This window comes from Papilio polytes, unplaced genomic scaffold (genome assembly GCF_000836215.1).
Source record: "Papilio polytes unplaced genomic scaffold, Ppol_1.0 DF821555.1, whole genome shotgun sequence".
Taxonomy (NCBI): domain Eukaryota; kingdom Metazoa; phylum Arthropoda; class Insecta; order Lepidoptera; family Papilionidae; genus Papilio; species Papilio polytes.
In genome coordinates, this window is record NW_013527649.1 from 14,752 (window position 1) to 34,365 (window position 19,614).

Sequence of the window (19,614 nt, forward strand, 5' to 3'; positions counted from 1 at the left end):
CGGCCCGACCTGCAGCTGGCCGCCGTCTACGCCGTGCAGGTGCACGCGCACGCACACCGCTACCCCAAAGGTACCCGCCCACCTTCGTTATGTGCCACTTCACGCGTTATTTCATATCAAATATATCTATACAGCGGACCATTTTCCAAAAATGTTAAAAGCTCTCTCTCGTTTTATTACTGAATCTATTAAGATACATAAAATTGGTTTTTCAGTATGTAACATGAATATCTTATCAGTTACATTAAGATTTAAAAAAAAACGTCATCGTCAGTTTGTGCAGCTTGAAATAATGGGAAACATCCGTAATCGGTATTTAAACCCATTCAAACCCGGGATTCAAACCATGGCAGCCTTGCTTCCTTGATGTTGGCAGTAACTTATGGTCTCTTTACCACATTAGGGTTTTTATCCAAAATATTTACCCACTAAGTTCAATGGCGTGAAAATATATATTTTTTTAATAAATTTATATTTAGGCTATATAGCCTAAAGCGTGACGTAAGTGTAGGGCTTTTAATTAAAAAAAGAATTATTCAGAAATATGACGTAATTGATGACATCTTAGGCAACAAAGAAGTGTGTGTTTACGCTTTATTATATTAGTGTAGATAGTAAGTATAGTATAGATAAAAATTACTCAAAATATTACATCTAAAATTCGTACTTTGAAGAACCGTTAATATTAATGGTCCTAAACTCAAGTTCATTGAGAATTTGGCGGACTAGTTATAATAGATAGTTTTAAATCTTCCTGTAAAATTTGCTAAAATATACATAAGACGTATTTGACCATCGACGCCGATATCAAAGTGAATCTATTTTCTTGGCGTACAACAATAAGAAACGTGCGTTACATTCGAATACAATATAAATAGTTCAGTTAGGACCGTATCTGTCGGTCAGCCGATTCTAATAAAGAACATACTTTGGTCTGTTGTATAGGGAACATGCATGTATTTTTTGTCTTTTTTTTAAAACGATTCTACTTGTTATAAAATAACCAGAAAAAAATTGACGCAAAAATATTCAACCATTGAGCTAAAAATAATAAAATGAGATTACGACCATTTTCAAGCGACTAAAACACGACCGGAGTTTACAATAGACAATTGACGTCAATCGTCTTATTCCATTCATAACATGCGCTCAGATGTCACTTCGACGTAAAAAAACAACAAAGCGTCTCAAGGTCAAATAGTCAAAAATCGATTCACTTTTATTATTCCTGGTACAAATAAGTGGTAATTAATAATTCTATTCATTTTTTTTATTTTAAAGTTGGTTTGATATCGTGTTTACAGTAAAATACTTCAAGAGTATATTTCTATATATACTAACGTAATGAACTGTGTATTGACAACACAGCGACGCCATATTAGATAAGCCACTTGCTTCGACCAATAGTGTGCGTTTTAGAACTTAGCGAGGGAATTTGAAAAAAAAGACACTTTTTATTGATTAAATTTTGCCACTAAATCACATTATGTTATAAAAAAATCTTTGCAGGAATGTTTTTATAGTAATAAAGTATACTTAAAAAAAGTTTGGTGCAATTTGGCGTCATATGCATATTGCCTATTGATGCTAGCCAGGCGGCAGTGTGTAGTGTAATGTTGTGTTGCATAGGAATGCTCCTCCGGTGGTTCATGTACCTGTACAACCTGGAGGTGTGCGAGGAGGACGCGTTCCTGCGGTGGCGCGAGGACGTGACGGACGCGTACCCCGGCAAGGGCGAGGCCCTCTTCCAGGTAGGTGGCGGCGAGCGCGCGCAGGCCGCGCGGCTGTCGTGCGCTGGCGCCGCCGTTGACCGCGCTCTCTGTGCAGGTCAACACGTGGCTGACGTGGCTGCAGCAGCAGGAGTCGGAGGAGGAGGAGGCGGAGGACTAGGCCCGCGTCGGACACACATTCGCACCGCTTTCCTTTTGCGCTCATCTCATATAAATATAATTAAGCCGAATAGTAACAATAGAGACGTTTGCTGCCGTCGGAGGATACGCCCGATGCGTCGCCGGCGACGCGCGTCTTCAGCCGATCTTTGGGTTATACTAATAACAATTGTTAGTATTTCGAGATAGTTTTTTGTAGGCCTTTTACTCGATTTTGATACTTTTTACAAATGTATACAATGTATAGTGTTCGTTTGTACGTATGGCTGCACCCTGCCCCCCCTCACCTCCGCCGCCCGGCCGCCCGCGCCCGGTGACCTCCGAGTGCACACCGTAGTTTAAATTGTATAAATAAATGTGTATGAAAAACTTAAATCAATTTCTATATTATCATGATCATTTTTATTTTCAATACTAAATGGATTTAGTGAATAAATAAACTGTAAGAATGCTTAAATTTCATTGTATTAACAGAGTTTAGAATTTTGTAAACTAGATAATCGAAAAAAAGCCAATTATTTCCTTGGGCATAAGATATGTATGTTGATTGAGTGAATTGTAACAAAGTTGTGAAGTGATGCACGATAAGTAATGTCGGTCAATATGTATTGTATCCTTGATGGAAATAAACTTCAGTGTAATTTATTATGTAACTTGTTTTATTTCTACAAAGGGAGGCTTGCAAATACTGCCCCATGGCTCCATTGCCGCAGTGCCCATCCCCCCATAATCTCCTACTGCACCCCACTGTGCTCCAAGATGATGGGAGCTGCAACAAACAACTAAACTGAAATATAACTTGTTACTTTGTATCGCAGACATTTGAAAAATGAAAATGATTTATTGATGTAACAAAAGATTATACAAGTTAATCAGATGTAGGGACTTCCTTTTAAGTAACCAATAAAGAGGACATTATGTAATCAAATATATTAAAAACCTCTAGTACATCAGTAGTGCTATAAATTAATAGTTTAAAACACATTTCAAGATAATTAGTTTAAATTAAGGAATTTGCCAATAACCTTAAGTTATATTAATGTTAACTTAAAAAAATTACTGGATCTGAAATACATTATTTGGAATAAATGTTCCACTAAAGGTCATTGATAATTGATAATAATTTATATGTTTGTGGTATATGTGAATGTGAATGTAATGGGAATATTATTTTATAACAATATTTAAAAACTGAGGAAGCTTATTAGAATTTGCAAAATAGAGATGCCATAGAGTGACATGTAGCGTGTCAAACTTCACTGCAATAGCAATAGTACCAGTTCTACAGTGGTTAAATTTTTGTGAAAAAGCAACTAATGCAATAGATTTTCCTCTTTTTGTCGCAATGGGTCGAACGATACTGATTATCTATAGGTAAAAAATTTCGGATTAAAATAGGAAATTAGAATATTGCCCGACTTTCGGTTTAGTATTGCTTTTTTCACAATGTATCGCTACCAATGTTATTTACTCACCAATTCTTATCGCAACGCAAAGTACACAAAATGTAATAACGCTATTTATAGTGTTTTCCCTCGCTTGTCGTTTTTCTTCCATGGGATCTACCCTTTCGCCGAATGGAAGACGAAACATGATTATATATTACAACTATTTTTGTTGGATGTCAATTCAAAAATTAAATTAGTAGTTAATTGTCTCAAAAACTCCACTTCACAGATAGAATAAAACTTAATTGAATTGCAGAATTCGGTCAAAACCGTAATTATTATATTTTAATAACCTATAGATTCAAGTCACTTTCAGTGTTGCCAATTAAATTTTTTTACCCGGCCGTACTTGTAAAAAAAAACGTGTTTGCATGGGAAAAGGTCATCGATGAGCCTTAGCAACAGTGAAAAAAAAAACTTTCTAGTTTCTGACTATAATTTGTCTAAATAAGATAGATTAGTTCGTCAATTCAATTCAAATTTAGTAGAGATATTGTGTAAAAATCAGTCATGAATCTTATCGATTTTCGATTTTATTCTTATAGAAGTTGGAATCGAGAGATTTATAGTTATAACTTATGAATTTAAAAAAAAACGCTGTTTTCTCAAATTAATAATAATGACCATAACAAAAAATGATAGTAAATAAATGTGTATTACTGCTACAGCCGTACGTAATCGAACTGGATTTCGCCATTCCTCCTTTAGTTAATAAGATAATAACAATTTTAGTTTAGTTCGATATTTATTTGAGCCTAATATTGATAGTTCAAAAATGTTCGCTTTGCGTGTTTGTTTCGTCACTACGATACCTGTCTATTAAGAATGTCATTTACCTTCATACAAATTGAATTCGACACATCATATGCGTCATTCATCAAACTAATCTATAGTGCCACAAGGATATTGTGACACTTTTTGACATTAACAGGATGGCGCCTCTGAGCATTTAGGGTTACCAGTAAGGTAATATGTCCGCATTAAAAGGAAATTCTTTCCTTAAAAAAAACGAAAACGCAAATTGTAAAGAAAGTACTTGCACCTTACAATATAACTAGGAAATGCCCCAGACTTCGTTTGTCGGTTAGAAGGCTCTATAGTTAAAGAATCTTTGTAGCAAAAATCTTTTAGCAATGCACTCTCTTGAGACAGCGGGGGAAGGAATAGTCTATACTAATATAATAAAGCGTAAACACACACTTTTTTATTGCCTAAAATGTCAGCAAAGACAGCATATTTGCGAATAACTCTTTTAAATAAAAAGCCCTACACTTACGTCACACTTTAGGCTATATATTTCACGCCATTAAACTTAGGGGGTAAATATTTTGGATAAAAACCCTAATGTGGGAAAGAGACCAATAAGTTGCTGCCAACATCAAGGACGCAAGGTGGCCATGGTTTGACATCATGTCATGTCATTTTGACATTTGCAATTGATAACTTGACAAATGTGAACAAATAATATTTTTTTATAATTTTATGCCGATGAAGTTGCATGGGAACAACTAGTCTTAACATAATAATAGAAATAGTCTTACTTAGCATAATAAACAACAATAATCAAGATGTCTATTATTGTGTAGATGAGCTACACAATAATAGACATCTTGATTATTGTTGTTTATTATCAACGCACAGTACAACTATGTGGTTAGTGTTTGATACATTAATGTGTTAGACATTTCCACAAATGACTTCCTTTAAATTATAGACGGACGGCCATATTAACAATACTTGTAAATTACTTTAAAAATCACAAACTGAACTCCAATGCGACAACACAAATATATCGAACGTTCAGTTGTGACACGACTAGTAAAAAACACTGAGCTTGTTGGTGACTGAGCGCCGACGTCGAGACTGCAACTGAGCCCGAGCCACTCCCTGCCATATATTTTATAAAACTACCCCCCTTCTATTACTTCCGTTTTATTATTTGTTTTAAATATTTTCCTAGCAATATTGTTGTTTTAATTAATAATAAATATATTGATAAATAGCACAGATTAACAAATTATTTTTAAGAGTAAAGAATACATCAAATATAGTTAAAAAGCTAACAAATGAATACACGCAGTAATTTCCTTAATACGTAAGTAAATACGATTTTAACGTCAAGAAGGCCATACTTCCAGGTGCACAAAACACGTTACAATATAGGATCGGTCACTGCAATTTCAAATCGGAAATAAAACTACTTTCAGCAAAATATTTGTAGTCTATCAGTATATAACATTTTTTTAAAATTACAAATCTAAAAATATGCGTCGCCTTGAGAGTTAGGGAATTTCTTGATTAACAAATGGTAACAAATTCTCATTGCAACAGACACAAGATTTGACATTTTCAAATGTAACTACTGGACCCCCCTACTTCTCAGCGATAAAAATATCTCCCACTTAAAAAAAAGAACTGTCTTGCACTACTTTTAAACGCTTTCAACACTTTATTTCATAGTATTATATTAAAAAGCCACACAAAATGCGTAAAGTAAAGACGCGAAGTGAAGTGACAAGCTGTGTCACACATATTACCCTGACATTAAATGTCACTTAGTGATGGATTCGAGTGATTTTTTTTTCACTCGAGTCACTCGGTACTGGTAACTTTCTCACTCGAATGCCACTCGAGTGAAGATTTTAAAACCAATAAAACAATGTCAATTTAACATAAAAAAATCATTTTCGCAATAACGTACAAGTTACTCAAAAAATCTATACAAAATGTATAAAAATATTATAGTATTTTCCTTTAAACTAAACCTGATTACATAATCAAGAAACCTCTTATATCAACTATTAGTTAAAATTATAATGTACTACTTATAAGTTCTCAACCATTTTAATTAATTCTAACAAGTAATTTTCATGAGATCCAAATATGAACAGTTTTATTATGTTCTTACACAATTTAGATAATAAACCTGCTTTAAAATTAACTTAAATGAAGCTTAAATAAACATAACAAAAGAACAGAAATAGTGTTTTTTTTAAAAAGATAACAAATTTAACTGAAATTGCTGTAAGAATTTCTTCCTCCGCTTGGTATAAACCAACAAAGTGGTTACGAGTCACTCGTAATTCGAGTCAACTCGAGTCCGAGTAAGATAAAAATGACTCGAGTCACTCGAGTAAAAAGCAACTCGAGTCCCATCACTAATGTCACTTCTCATTGCCGGGCGCCAAAAGAATCATGTACATCTATATCTTATTTAGACAAACTATAAAAGATAAATTTTTCTATAGAAGCCGTAGATACAGCCCAAAATTCACTGTTGATCTTTTTAGACAAGTGACTTTTACACGGCCGGGTAAAAACTTTCATTGGCAACACTGATTCGTGTGTTATTTATACTCTGTGGTGTCTACTATAAAAATAAATACTTCACAACTTAATATTTTGTGTTTTAGTGTTTTAAGTACGGAATCTTCAGATTAACCGACTAAATATTTTTTTCTGTGTATACAATAATCGTTCATGGCATTTATTATAAATGTTTGGTATTTTAAGAAAATGATCTCTCTTTTGTCTGCTGAATCCTAATAAAACTGAAGTTGCGCAACATGGCGTATTCCGCTCAGCTGCTACGATGAAAATTAGAATCTTTTGTGACTATGATACGCTCTAATTAGCATTAAATTATTTTTATCGGTTTACTGTTACTTTAAACTGTTTGGTGTCAAAGCAAAGGTGATGGGCTATATAGTAAATTAGTGCTGCTAAGTCAGAAACTTTAGGAGGGACGTTGTCGTTTAGTACTTTCTATTCGTTCGGGAGTGAAAATAAGTTATCCGTCAAGCTGGAGCGGCTCCCGGAGTACCTGCGCGACACCGTCGACTGGTTCATGGGGTAAGTGATCCACGTTTACTCCCAGCATATTTGAATTTCTTTTACAAAATGTGCACGTTGTTCTAGTTTTAAAGCTCACTCATTCTTTATACTACTTTAACTGTCAGTAGACTGGCTGGAACTACCTGGATATTATTTTAACACTTATTTAAGCTGTACTTATTTGCACAGGACCTTATCAAGGTTGGACAAGGATCATTTAGAAATTCGTAGCTGTCCCCGTCTTTATCGCTTCGATTAAAATACTTACACACTCAACAGAAATCAATGCTCAACATAGTCATAAACTTCTGCAAATATTGCAGTACAGACTATGGTTATGACTAGCCATTAATATTTTGTGTGTTCTAAACAACATTAAAACTTGTACCAACACAATTTACACATTACGTGTGCTTTTAATTAATATTGCATTTGTTAATTGCTCAAAAAGACTAGAAAACTGTGAACCCACAGTAAAATCCACACAGTGCAGTGTGAGTACATTTTTCTGTTGTAGTTCAGGGCTAGTTGCAATAGCTGGAATAAAGTATATTGAGTATTTAATTACCAGTAGTGCATACCAAGTCTCTAAACATCCTAATGGCCATGAAAAATTGTTAAGTCCTAAAGCTTTGGTGGTTTATTTACAAAATTAAGAAAACAGAGGAACTTACATAAATAACTAAATAAGTGAGGATATGGGTCATAAACGGGCAAGCATTAGCTATTGAAGTCCTCTTTGCTCCAAAAAGCTTGTGGTCGTGTTAAGAATCTCCAATATAATAGGGGAAATTGCAAATGATAATTTTAAAACTTACTGCTTATTATATGTTTTGCTGCCATATATTTTTCTTTAGAAGCTGGCATAATGAGCTGTCTGGCTTTGATTGACATTGTCACTTACATTAATGCGAGTGTGTATTCATTGTTGTGAACTTTGTGGTGCAATCGGATTGCCCGCCACAATCAGATGAGCAACGTGTCCACTGCACACGGATGTAGTGGTAGTGCCCGCTTTAACATCTTCACACAAATGGGCCGGCACGCCCAGTGTAATACCACGACCACACAGAAGACAGGCGTGAAACAGAATCAATTCCGTGTTTCGTCTGATGAGTGTGGTGCCGGAGGCCTAATTTAAGTTCCTTTCTCTTTACCGCCCTTTTCTTATAAGGAGAGGATGGGAAGGGGAAGTGGATTTGACGGTGGAGGAGATGCATAGAAGGGGCAATATCCTCTTTATGTGCGTCTCCTCCTTCGTCGGATAAGGGTAGGCAACGCATCTGCGATCGCGGATGTCTATGGGCAGCGGTCGCTTCGTCATTTTGGCGGGCTCAGGTGACCGCTTGCTCGTTTGCCACCTTATGTTATAAAAAAAAAAAACGTCATACCTAGGATGGCAGACTATTTTGGATAGAATTTCATTTAGTGTTAATTTGTGCTTATTTCAATATGACAGTGAAAACTATATCCGAATTGGTAAAGCCGTTCTTGAGATTAGCGCCAACAAACACGTAGACAAAGCAACAGAGTGTTAACACTCATTGGTTATTTTTAATGCGGTAACTCCTGTGCGTTCCTTTGGATTTAATCATGTAAAATCTCTTGTAACCTATCTTGAATAATTTGAAAGTTTAAACCCCCTAAATACAGAAGACGGAAGAGGGGGCATAACAAGTATTGAGGTGCCAACATCCAGTGGAAAAATACAGCAGCCAATGTTTGACAATGGAAACATGTTTTTTGCAAGTAAACGATGATACCAGGTTTTGAAAACTTGTAACAATTAAGAAAAGAATGGTGGGGTCTAAACTATTTTTTTGTATGTGGCAACTTACTCCATTATTTATCTAATAACCTAGCTGTTGCCCAGGACTCTGTCCGTGTGGTGTCCTTTTCTCAACCTATTACCCAAAGTATTATTATACTAGTAATCTACGAGTACATAATAACAGAAGCCGGCTGATGCCAGATTCCAAATTTTTAAGCCCAGTAGTTTGTGAGCTGATTTTTCGGTTTACCTGTTCGTGTTCGCGATATCTTCTAAACTATTAGTCTAATTTAAATACTGTAAAGGACAATTTTATTCTACATTAAATTTTCCTGACAACAAACGCCTTTGATGTTGATGGCTGGCATTCCACAACCGTGCGGTTTTCGCGAAACTTTCTGCCCCGCACAGCCGCGCTGTGGAACGGTCTGTCCTCGGCGGTATTTCCAAACCAATATGACTTAGGGTGCTTCAAGAAGCGAGCCTACAATTTCCTCAAAGGCCGGCAACGCATCTGTAGTTCCTCTAAATAAAAAAGTGGTTATTGTAAGAAAACCGTTAAAGATAAATGTATGCTATCGCGGACTTTTCTGTAGAAACATTTTGAGATCTACAATTCATATGTACATGTCATTTTTATATATCTCTAACTCTCTCTCTTTAGGCAGCGTAAGCCGAGAAAAGTTAAAATTTAATGATTTTTTTAACGGCGCGGTCTAGAAATACGTTTTTTACTAATATTTCGTTAACATTAGTAATAAACAAATAAAGCCTATGTTACTCGCAGATAAATTACCTTTCTGATGGTGAAACAATTTTTACAATCGGCCCAGTAGTTTTTACGTGAATTAAATACATACAAAAATTCAAAAATACAAATCTTTCATCCTTTATATTTTATATTAAAATATTATTATTTTATATCATATATTAGTATTAGTATTCTTAGTATAGATGATAGACCTGGTTCAAACCAAATCCCATACAAAAATAGACAAGTCCTTTTTAACAAAATCTAGTCCCATTCTTCCTAGGCAAGAATTAAGTATTACACTACAGCTTTATTTAAATTTAATTAAACCCCGGAGTGACTAAAATAAAAAACGTGAATTATTTTCCTCAAAATGTTAGCGACTTTTTTTTTATTTGTGATTCCTATTTACTTATGTTATGTGCAATTTGTCAGATTTCTAAAATTATTACGTTTTCTGCATCTAATTAACTCACTCTATATTAAGGTGTGCCCTTGACCAAGGATGCTATAATTAAGATTGAGCTTGTTAAAAATGTCAAACTTTAAACATGACATGGTATTAGGTGCTTTATGTTGTTATTCCCAAATGTTTGTTTCGCTGCATTTGTACTCATTATATTGCACGCCCGAAGGGGTACTTATTGTTTTTTCTTTGAATAGATGTTAGTATAAATGTTTGTATAAATTAATTACAAGAAATAATCTGATATTTTTGACGATCTTTTTTACCATTGTAGTTTTGGCCTCTAATAGGGAATATGCATGTATTTTTTTTTCTTTTTTTAAACGATTCTACTTGTTATAAAATAACCAAAGAAAAAAAAGGACGCGAAAATATTCAATCATTGAGATAAAAAAAATGAAATAAAGTTACGACCATTTTCGAGCGACTAAAACGCGCCCAGAGTAGAAGAAAATTGAAGTCAATAGTCTTATTCCATTCATAACATACGCTTAGATGTCACTTCAATGTAAAAAACAACAAAGTATCTCAAGGTTAAAAAGTCAAAAATCGATTCATTTTTATTCCTGGTACAAATAAGTGGTAATTAATAATTATATTCATAATTTCTTATTTTAAAGTTTTGTTTTGATATCGTGTTTACAGTAAAATACTTCAAGAGTGTATTTCTATATATACTAACGTAATGAACTGTGTATTGACAACACAGCGACGCCATATTAGATAAGCCACTTGCTTCGACCAATAGTGTGCGTTTTAGAACTTAGCGAGGGAATTTGAAAAAAGAGACTTTTAATGATTAAATTTTGCCACTAAATCACATTATATTTAAAAAAATCTTTGCAGGAATGTTTTTATAGTTATAAAGTATACTTAAAAGAAGTTTGGTACAATTTGGCGTCATATGCATATTGCCTATTCGCAGACCTTCATAAACCTTTTATGAAAGTTTCCATGTGTAGTAGCAGTACTTGGTGTGCTGCAAGTACACTTTATATTGTACAAGCTTGTGTAAATCCTCGCTTTGCCTCTCCTACTATTGGGATTTGTTACATTTTAGTGAAATATGAGAGATAAAGTTAAGTGTTATTTGTAAAATTAGGATAGAAGAAGATAATGTGATTCAAGTTATATTGAAAGAATATGTGTTTCTGCAAATAAGTTATAGAAATTCATCGAGGTTTAGCGAAAAGTGCCATTTGTCTATGGTGAAGGGCTTGTTTTGGAATAGTATAGGGTGGAGGCGGCTATGATATGCATGCGTGTTATCTCGCGCGGTGACGTGACCGCGAGCAGCGGCTGCTCTGACGCCGGCCGCCGCGGCGCGCACACGCGGCGGAGCGCGGTAGTACCGCGCCGCGCGCAGCCGCGGCACAGCGCGCCGCTGCATCACCGAGTGCCGCCACCACCATGCTGCGCCGTGGTTCGCGCCGACTGCTGCGACTCAAGTACCACGTGTCACCCGCGGCGCTGCCCTTAGACATCGACGACACCGTTTCCTGCTTCTGCAGGTGGGCTCACTCGCGTCTACATAATTCTTGGGCTCTTGAATAAGAAACCTCCACAACGTTAATAGGCGTACATCTTAATTATATAAACGTTTCATAGAAAATCACCAATAATTGGAAATTTCGCATTTATAATATTTGTAAGATTTACGAGTTAAAATGTTTATTTTTGTGCAATAAATGTGATGCCGCGTGAATCTCGCAAACAACTCTGTAATCAGCGAGCGTGTGCTAGGGTGAGGAGGATGGGGGGGGGAGTCCGCGGTGATGGCGAAATCAACGCCATTTATCGGTGTTATCGCCCCACCTGTGTGACGTCACGGCATCGCAGCTCCACCTGACATTGCGCCGCGTTTCAGTCGGCCGCGTACTCACACATGCACATGCACACGCACAGACACACACAGGCACCGTCGCGCCGCGGCTTTGCACTAATATAATTATGAGCGGCGAGCGCTGCCATGCCACGGGACCAATGTTTACTCAAATCGCAGCTGAATGGCAAGCTGTCGAATGGTTGTGGTATTACTCCGGTCTTTTCGGATATTCGTCTATCAGTTTAAGTACAGCCGAGTTGACCTGACTTTAAAACTAGTCTAGTTTGTGCCTTAATAACATGATTTTACATTTTTTGTTTTGGTTTCAAGTTTGAATCAGTCGGTAACCTGGCCAACAAAGTTAATTATGAATAATCAATTAAACATTTCAATTCATAATTCAAACACAAAAAATCAAGGTTAAATGTCACAAATAAGGTTTTGGCGTTTTGCGCGATTTTTGACATAAAAAAAATTACCTTAGAATTTGTAGATCATTATTTTGACCTATAAAACCTTTATGTACTGCCAAAACCTCTACAAAATTCATGGTTCGCATATCGTAAGTCATTTGAAAAAATACGACTTTTACAAAAGTATCAACCAATGTAGCTTAGAAACAGTGACCCTTAGAAAAAAAGAATTTGTAATGGGCAATTATATAATTTAAGACATTATTTTTGGGATCCAGCCTACATTTTTGCTGAGTTTTGTAAAGTAACGTTTTGTTAGTTTTGACCTTGAATTACTTTAAAATTGTGCCAGTGCGTATGGTGTATGGCAAAATTGTAGTAATTTGTAGAAACATCATCAACGAGGAAATAATGGCGCGATCCTATTATACCCGACTTACTGATATCATTTTATTTTTATTTTCATTTATTGTAATTAATTCTAATTTTTTTACCTTATTCTTAAACATTTATACAAAGTAGGGAATAATAACAACATAATGCACCTAAAACCAAATTCTGTTTGCAAGTACTTCACAAAAAGAAGAAAAAAAACAATAAGCTCAATATAAATGACCACATCTGTAGCCAAAGGTTTTCATCGCCCCCCAATTTTACCCCATAGACATTTTCCGAAAAAACAGTCCTTGTTCTGCGACAGCAACCTAAACTACCTAACATTAAGGAAAGAATAACCAAATAGAATGATCGGTATGTAGTTGTAATGGTACTTGAGAGTAAAGCGAGGCGGTGTGTTGTTGCAGGTGAGTGCGGCCGCGCCCGCATGTCTGTCATGCTGGACTGCCTCTGGTAAGTCCCCCCACGTCCCCCACGTCCCCACCCCATCACAGCGGGGGGCAACATCCCCGCCTACCAACACATGTTGGATGGCGACCTATGGAAACACTAATAACCATTTTCCAATCAAATACATTGGGTTATGAAAAAAACAGTTTAAAATTCAGAATATGTTTTGGCAATGCGTAAGATGTTATTTTAAAGATTGTTAAGATAAACCTATCCTAATAAATGTACACATTTCCTAGGAATTGTACAAAATTCCAATATCGCAATAGGCAAAGTATGAAAGTAACTTTTTCTATGAATGCGACACACTTTTAAATTGAGAATTATAGATAGGCGGGGTCCGTCCACTTGATTATCCCATAACCCCCACCATCAAACACTATCATCGTAGACCCTATATAAAAATTTCAGATCTTGGTATGTTAATCCATACTTCTATCTATATCTATACTATTATTATATAATAAAGCGTAAACACACACTTCTTTGTTGCCTAAGATCTCAGAAATTACAGCATATTTTTGAAGAATTCCTTTGTTAATAAAAAGCCCTACACTTCCGTCACGCTTAAGGCTATATATTTTCACGCTATTAAACTAAGGGGGTGAAAATTTTGGATAAAAACCATAATGTGGGAAAGAGACCGTAAGTTGCTGCCAACATCAAGGAAGCAAGATTGCCATAGTAAGGTAATTGGTATTTTTACCAAATGTAAATTTTGAATTTGACAAATGCAAAGAATAAATTTATAATTTCATGCGGATGAAGCCGCATGCGAACAGCTAGTGTAGGATAAAGTTAAACTTTGATGAAGGCCTTTCATCGTACAATCTCTTCCGTTGCGACCAATTCTTACCTTGTTATATCAATATCAATATCAAACAAGTCGTTGTGCGTCGTAAAGGATATTGGTTGTCAATTCAAGAACCAGAAAAAAGAGCCTTTTTGATTTTTGTCTTTCAAAGTTTTAGAAGTATGTATAGCTTTTTTATTTTTAAATTCTGTTAATTGAAAAAAGAGCGAATATAAAAATAACTTGCCTATATCAAATTGAGCTACTCCGCCAGTAGTACCAGTAGTGTGTACCCTTCAGTTGGGCTGTTTTATGGCGAGACGGCTTTCCACACTGCGTCATTCTGCAGATGTTTAACGCGCCAACGACTGACGACCGCCGCGCCGGCTGCCATTGCAGCCACGCACTGCCAACGGCCCCATTACATTTGGACTACATTGGAATTTACTTAAATAGGTGAATAAATAAAATAAACATACCTTTAATCTCTTAACTGTATTTGTACAGAATCGATGAGACATTGAAGAGTACCTGTAAAAATTTTTTCGTTCACGTAATATTACTGATTTTCTAAAAGTTATTGGAAATCAATAAGACGTCATCGAAAGTCACATCATACGTCGTTTTCACGAAGTGGCAAAGGGGTGGAGACGGTATTGGCAAGGCCGTCTGTCGTGTCGGCTGCTGCCAGTAGTACTAGTGGGTACGGCCGCTATCGCATAACTAAGCGTTGGTTAATTGGTTAGTCTCGCGCGGACAGCGGTCAGAGGTGGACGTGTTGCGATGTTGGCGCCGCACACTTGCGACGGTGACGTGTGTGCCAGTGCCGCGGGTGGCTAATGCGTGCGGCGGTGAAGGGCATGGGGCAATGCTGCGGTCGGTGGGAACCCGTAGTACGGTACCTCACACTCTTTCAATATTCGATTCCTGCCATCGCAAAATCCGGCTTATCGGCGGCGGGCCGGTCGCCTTCCTTGGAGGACTAGTCGCGTAAGTCTTAATACTGTTATAGCATATTTCACCTGTGAAATATAACACAACAAACGTCGAAGTGGTCGCGTCAGGTGATAACGGAGTCCGTGAGTGCGCACGGTGCGGGCCGACAAACCGAACGGTGCCGCAATTTCGCTAACGGTAAATGCAAGAATAACCGCTCTTGTACTACGAAATGATTGTGGCAAGCGGCGCACTGGTGCACGACGAAGTGCGTTGTGCCATTGCTCTACTTCATCTCTTTACTCTATGACTTACGGCGTATTAATTTGTGCCACACTGCAATGGGAATTGTTGTACTGCACTGTACCCCTGTATGGTGCCATTGGCAATGTCACTCGCCAAAATCCTCTCCTGATTGTACCCCAATCGATGACCTGGGCTCTGAACTATGTGGGCCGTGCTTGATCGCAAATTGTTACTTGTCACAAACCCTAAGGGCCTGATAATGCTTTTGAAAGTAGTTGCAGGATATGACACTACTTAAATAAAGTTTACGTGAGTGCGGAGAGGCTGAGGAAGATACTCATAATGTCCATACACATCTACAATAAACAAGATGGAGAGAGATGCGTTGCTTACCTTTGTGATTTTTTGTAAAACGTGTAAAAAGTTCTTTTCATCTTGAAATAGATAAGGTGTTCCTTTTATTCAAGGCTTCTTATACAAAAAATTAAATAAAAACAGATCAATGTCCTTATTGTCAAAAATGTATAGGAAACTATTATGCGGCTGCAGCACTCCTGGCGAGGCAGCTCGGCGGTAATGCTGTCCAGAGCATTTCATGTCTAAACCCTGTTACTTGGTTGTGGATAAAAGTAGAAAGATGAAACATTGAACATCAATAGACATACCATAAGTCGTCGTATCGCAAAATATTATTTAAATACACCTAGTCATTTACCTCATTGAATTCTTCACAATTTTACACAACCATCGCAATGTAAAAAAAGTTTTGTGAGGTAGAGAAGGGCTCCGACCAATTTGGTTATCAACAACGTACTGGCACATTTACTACGGTGTAGTTTCAGATGTTGTATAGATGCGTATTTAATTCTCGCCCAGAAGAAGGACCCACGCAGGGTCTGAAACTGGTCGGTGCCGTCACCGAAAAAAGTATGACGTGAGTATGCCAATAAATAATTAATTGTTCATTCTGTTTGTAATCTGTAATACGTGTAAGGAACATTTATGTGTTGTTGTATAAGATATCGTTTAGTACTAAATGTTTCCATAATTCCCTTGGTTATGTTTGAGTACCACGAATTCTCAAATGACGTCTAATCAGAGTAGAGGTTTGTTAGCTATCTAACAAAAACAAATGACATCTCATAAAAATATCAATTGTAAAAAAATACCGACTCTTACTCTCACTTCGCCTACCAATGTGTGTTAGATGTCATGTAACTAGTCATTTTAGTTAGTGTCTATTATGAATCTTCGAATTATAATACGGCCTTCTTAATTTTTGCTTAGATTTATATACGAGTAGAAATGGATTTAATAGCACTGCCGGCAGTGCCCCTGCACACCCTTGCCATTGCTGATGTTTATGGGCGTCGGATAAATTCATATTACGCGATCCGCGGCCTTTTGCTCCTTTTTTCCAAGCGAGTAGTTTCTAAATGATACTTTTTTTTTCAAAATTACTCACAGGTTTCGTAATAGACACGAACTAAAATGACCTAACACGTTTCTATAGGGGAAGGAAGCTATGGGATACTTGACTGATTTTATTTTAGTACACAGATGTTGTTACTATTTATAAATATTTGTTATTTTGTAACAATTTGTAATAAATCAATTTATTTGTTATTGTCAAGTTCGCCATTTTAATTTGTGTAAGTATGAGAATTGTATAAGCCAAATACAATTTGGGCTTCGTATTTGTTTAGGCACAACTGATGCAATAAGTTGATTAGTAAAGAGACACGACGATAGACACAGTCGCCATGAGCTCTAGTTGCTGGCACTGGAACGAGGACGAAGGTATAAAATACAAACATCATACAAATTTTGCTAATTGTTGCAAAAGTTGATGCTTCTTTTTTATATTTATTTCCGTTCTGGAAGTCCACTTTGCACAGCGATCTTCGCTTCGTTCAGCGTGCCCTTGTCTCATATAGTCTGAAGTTGTATAAACTTGTTACAATTTATAGTTCACCAATAAATCTTTTTCAATATAAGATAGTCATGAAGCAATCTTTTAAGAAGTGTATCACCACACTGCTTTCGGTATAAGTATTTTATTTATTAAGATGACATTGCGCAAGCTTACGAATAATGAAGTATCACTAGACATGATGTGTAAAAATTTTGCGCTGGGAGCTGGACTAGTCTTATACTTGTACATACGAGTATGTGTTGTATGTTTAAGCTAAAATGTGTTTAAATTTCTAAGTTTTTTATGGTAAGGCTAAGTAAAACACAAAAAATAAATGTTATAATTCTCCATTGTAACTTATTTATAGTACAATTTGGTGTGCCTAGTGAAATAAATAACAATTTGGATAAGCGTATTTGCTGATATCCTCATTAGTTGTAGAAAACCGCGATTACTTCAAACGCGAATTTTAAAACCGCGGCTAAATAAAGCGTGAATGAGGAAACTATTGTAATAAATAAAAAAATTTAATAAAAAAAAATGGTAAACAAAACTGGCTTACTTAAGAATGGCTTTCTGACACATTTTATATAACACTAGTAACTTTAATTTTTATGATTATCATTTGAAAACTGATTAGAGTGTTATAGATCTAGGGCAGTTCTTTGAATCGTGGCATAGCTCGCTTTAACATCTTTATATTTTATTACGGATTATACGGACACCTTTATTACGGATAGGTCGGCTTGCCCGATCCAATGCCATAATCATGCAGAAGACAGACGTGAAGTGAAAAATTTAGCGTTTCGTTTGATGAATGTGCGTACCGGAGGCCTAGTTTTACTGATTTTCCCTGCTCTTCCCATATCCCCTTCTGTTTGTTATAGATCGTTCGTGTTTGCCACATATGGTGGAGAACATAATATGAATTTCGCGGCTTGGGTTAATGAGGGTAACCAGGCTGATTTTTATTTCTCCAGCACGGCCGGGTAACTTACCTCTCTGATGGTGAAAGAATTTTTAAAATCGGTCCAATGGTTTTTGAGTTATTTCAATACATACAAGAATACAAAAATACAAAGTTTTCCTCTTTATAATATAAGTATAGAGTATAGATTAGACACTTGTTGGTAACCATTCTTATTGAAACTAGAAAAAGTACGTTCACAGATAATAGAACAGGAATAAATAAACAAATAAATATTGTTTATGAACCTTAGTCCATTTTACTTTGTGCTGGCATCATGGAGGTAATAATGTAACATGAGTGTGTTCTATCTGTACCTTTTGCAGTTAAAATAAAGAAAGTAAAACCTTCTGCTTAGGGCGTAAGAGTCTTGTTGTACGCAAAATGAAATTAAAAAGAGTGAGAGGGCTACATGTGTCTACTATTTCTCTTTCTAACAATGACTTAGAGTTGCCAGATATCAATGTTTTCGCTGTGTGTAGGAAAATAAGCAATTGATGTAATGTAATGCATTAAAAATGTTTCTAGATGTTAACAATATTTTATGACTGACATGTTAAAGCAATTTAATTTGTTGTTACATGTAAAACTTTATTAACGCAGAAAATTTGCGATTGGCGTACAGGTTTTCTTTTATTTGTTTGAAATTTGAACACCTGAACTGACAACACCACATAATATCGTCGCATCGGACTTCAATGGCGGCGTTTTTAATATACGTGATATTTTTAGAATTTCCTTGTTAAAATGGTGAGAACTTGCGTCATGGAGGCTTGTCGAAATGAGTATTATCCTGACTGTGGTTTATCTTTTCATAGGTAATAGTTTTAAACATAATTTGTTAGTGATGAATTACGGTGACCATGCATGACTATCCAATTCTAGAAATCCTGAGAATGATTGAGAGAATCATTAATCTAATTTTACTCGATTATCGATTCCAAAATTTCAAATATTAATTTTTATTAATATTAATTAAGTAGTATATAACGCGTGTGTGAAAAGCAAGCAAAAACGGGAAATGTATAGTGCCGCATAGAGGAAGTTTATCATTAGCACCTTTGTTTAAAATCCATCTGAAGCAAAGATGTGCTGACGTCAGGTCATGAATATTTTTTTTATAATTACTGTCCTAAAATCATATTTCAATATGGTCACCATGGTCAGAGATGGAAAAATGGTACAGGTATTGAGGTCTCGCACGCCTTCAATTTTTCGACAAGAGCTCTATCCTGTTCTAGTAATGCATCCATGGCTGGCATTCACTCATACTGTTAGTGACAACATCACTCACCTCTATAGAGATACGTAACGTAGGTATCTATAATTAAACATTATGTCCATTTCACGCGTGGCACGCATATTATATCTAGCTAAGGATTTAGCTTGTAAGTTGATTTTTGTCCGATATACTTCCCAGCTCATGAGACTTGTTTTTTACAAGTATTGACTGATACTTGTTCGAGTGAAGTAAATACGCCCCACGGCCGCCGCCCCTCCCCCCGTCCCCCACC

General features: G+C 36.2%; 1 protein-coding gene and 2 long non-coding RNA genes across 12 annotated transcripts in view; 2 read left to right on the forward strand and 1 right to left on the reverse strand.

Moving 5' to 3' along the window:
* Positions 1 to 2,537, forward strand: LOC106108378. The gene is made up of 3 exons (XR_001225932.1): positions 1 to 70; positions 1,630 to 1,751; positions 1,828 to 2,537. It is a non-coding gene; the product is annotated as an uncharacterized LOC106108378 (long non-coding RNA).
* On the reverse strand, positions 2,528 to 3,663 carry LOC106108379. The gene is made up of 2 exons (XR_001225933.1): positions 3,365 to 3,663; positions 2,528 to 2,658 (listed from the first exon to the last, which is right to left on the reverse strand). It is a non-coding gene; the product is annotated as an uncharacterized LOC106108379 (long non-coding RNA).
* A 3,006-nt stretch (positions 3,664 to 6,669) lies between these two features.
* The window catches only part of LOC106108376 (MOB kinase activator-like 2), a 16,099-nt gene continuing 3,154 nt past the window's right edge, over positions 6,670 to 19,614 (forward strand). Inside the window, exons 1-4 of one of the 10 annotated variants that reach the window (XR_001225931.1) lie at positions 6,670 to 7,189; positions 11,391 to 11,670; positions 13,201 to 13,246; positions 14,386 to 14,492. Coding sequence is in view for 7 of the 10 variants with exons in the window: in XM_013289530.1 (XP_013144984.1) it covers positions 13,221 to 13,246; positions 14,337 to 14,492 (182 nt within the window). In the remaining 3 variants the exon portion in view is untranslated. Of the gene's footprint in view, positions 7,190 to 11,390; positions 11,671 to 13,200; positions 13,247 to 14,336; positions 14,493 to 14,564; positions 15,027 to 19,614 lie in introns of those variants that run through there. The other 9 variants (XM_013289530.1, XR_001225930.1, XM_013289531.1 and 6 more) reach the window with 9 other exon arrangements.